General features: G+C 41.1%; 1 protein-coding gene across 1 annotated transcript; it reads left to right on the top strand.

The window, feature by feature from the left end:
* Nucleotides 1-1,122: 1,122 nt before the first annotated feature.
* On the top strand, nt 1,123-2,559 carry LOC137971541 (uncharacterized). The gene has a single exon (XM_068818355.1). The coding sequence runs from the start codon at nt 1,261-1,263 to the stop codon at nt 2,557-2,559; it is 1,299 nt and encodes a 432-aa protein (XP_068674456.1). The 5' UTR covers nt 1,123-1,260.

The raw sequence follows: 2,559 nt of genomic DNA, 5'->3' as shown, positions 1-2,559 counted from the left end.
AATAGTACATTCACTAGTCTCAGGAAGGGTTAGGGACAAGGGTTAATTTCTCATCCCGAAAACCTTTTTTATGATGACCGTTAAGTTTTGCTTATCCGTTAGGGCTAACTGTGCCTCCATTACATTGATAGTCGACATTATTTATTGGAACACTGATTGCACGAGAACGTCTGAAATACAACGACACTTCGCAAAACTGAAACCTCTTGTAGTTGTCTGTCAAGTTGTCACCAACTCTATATTATTAGCTGTAGCCAATAAATTTGAAGAAAAGTTCACATTGGTTAGTAGAGTGAGTATGTTTTGTATTGGAGGCAAAAAGTTAACTGGTACTCTTGCTTTCTTTTCTTAGTGTTGTAGTTTTGTCGATACACGCTGCAAGAGAAACTAAGATAGAAAGAACAAACTCTTGACTTTAATGTAAAATGCCAACATGGCTACCTAGCACGAGGTTCGAACCGAGTACATCATGTGATAAGACATAGAATGTCCATAGGTGAGTCCGACATGTACACAAGTCACGAAATGGTCCAAAACTACAAAGCACACTTAGACGGCTAATAATACAACATCTGTCCATATTATCAAATTACGTGCAGTTATTTGGATGTCGGAGATAGCACGTCCGCGATCAAAGTTTTCTTTACAAAATTCAACGCCACAAGATCGAAATGATTTTAAGCATCTATAAACTACACCACCTGCCGAAATAAATCTTTATCTCAGATAAAGGACAACTGCCCGTCTCCTTGCATCGCATCCTACAGATAATGCACACGATTTTTTTTTCATGTGGCCTATTGGATGCCGGTGACTCATTCACAGAGCCAAACGTTATACACACAGGATTTTGTGTCGTTGGACAAAGGACAACGCACATGTTTGTCATGATTTTCCGTGCCACGTAGGCAAGTTATGCTTTTATCAGGGGCACCCAACGAGAATATAGTTCAAAACCACTTAAACATGAATGTTAAAGGTATTATAGTATTTAAAAGGTAGATAACGGCATATTTTTTATCCCTTCAAAATTTTTCATCTGTTCGGATTTCCTAGCTGAAAGTCTAGTGATTCGAAAATTATAGGGATCAAAACTTAGGGCCTGTTTACATGGAGGTGGGGGACCCCAGGTAGGTGAGGTAACCCGCCTAGCCGTGGTCGAAAAATGGCCCGCGTTTACATGCAAACTTGTAACCCCGGGGTCCTGGGGTGACGTTACCAGACATTGTTGCGTGGTCGCTAGGCATGTAAACAAAGATAATGGCGGACGAACGACGCATTTTGGCGGTCAGTGTTCTTTTCTGTTTATTATCTGCTCTCGCTGCAGCATTTCAATGCTGCGGCTTTTTACTGTCACTTTTGATGATACAAAGCTTCCGCCAAAGGCAGTTAACTGCTCAGGCAACGCAACAATACAATGCTAGTGTTGCACGACTTCTACGCATCCGAAGAAGAATTAACCGTCGAGGTAGAATGTGGAGAAGTTCGGGGAGGACAGAACAGTGGTGGCTCAACTTGTTCAATGTAATTTTGCCAGAAAGGGAGTGGAAGAAGAACTTAAGGATGAATCGTGCGGTTTTTATGTCCGTAGCAGACGAATTGCGACCCTTTCTTCAACCTGGTAGGAGTCCAAGAGGACTTGATGTGTTGTCAGTGGAAAAGCAACTTGCCATTACCCTATACTTTTTGAAGGATCAAGGCTCTCTCACGATGACAGCAAATGCATTTGGAGTTGCGCATTGCACAGTCTCCGTAGTTGTTCGAAAAGTATGCAACATTATTACTGATGTTTTAGGTCCAAGATACATAAAATTGCCCAATACCGTTCAAGAAATGAAGGAACTTATTGATGGCATGGAAAATAAATATGGTTTTCCACAGGCCTTTGGATGCGTAGATGGTACACATATTCCCATTGCACAACCAAGCGAGAATCCTCATGACTATTTTAGTTATAAACTGAAATACACCTTGAATGTTCAAAGAGTTTGTGACTGGAAAGGGCTATTTTTAGACGTCGACGTGAAATGGCCAGGGAGTGTGCATGATGGAAGAGTCTTTGGTAATTCGAGAATAAACAGACTTTTAAGAGAGGAAAGACTTCCTATGTGTTATAAAGAAATTTTACCAGGCTACGAAAACATACCTGTTACATTGTTGGAGGATCCTGCTTACCCCCTACTTCCATACTGCATGAAGGAATTCCCCAATACTCGCACAAATGAAGAGGTTATCTTTAATAACATGCTTAGGAGTGCTAGAAACCCAATAGAGTGTGCCTATGGCCGTCTTAAAGCAAGATGGCAAATCTTAAACAAAAGAAATGACATGGGATTGAATGTTATCCCCAGCATTATTTATGCCTGTTTTGTACTTCACAACATTTGTGAGTTGCAGGGCATGAATGTAGAGGATGATGTTGTTGCACAGCAAATGGCACGTGATAGACTGGCACAACCTGAAAATGCACCAGACCGGTTATATTCTTTCAACACTGCTGAGGGAGCTTATGTGAGAAACATAATCACATCCTTCTACAAGGAACACATTCCTCACTGA

Source organism: Montipora foliosa, chromosome 9 (genome assembly GCF_036669935.1).
Source record: "Montipora foliosa isolate CH-2021 chromosome 9, ASM3666993v2, whole genome shotgun sequence".
NCBI classification, from domain to species: Eukaryota; Metazoa; Cnidaria; class Anthozoa; order Scleractinia; family Acroporidae; genus Montipora; species Montipora foliosa.
The sequence above is the reverse complement of the archived record's forward strand: the minus strand, read 5'-3'. Positions and strand labels throughout refer to the sequence as shown.

Bases quoted from the DNA above. Each gene is read 5' to 3' on its own strand.
- LOC137971541 (XM_068818355.1), top strand. From the start codon at position 1,261: ATGGCGGACGAACGACGCATTTTGGCGGTCAGTGTTCTTTTCTGTTTA.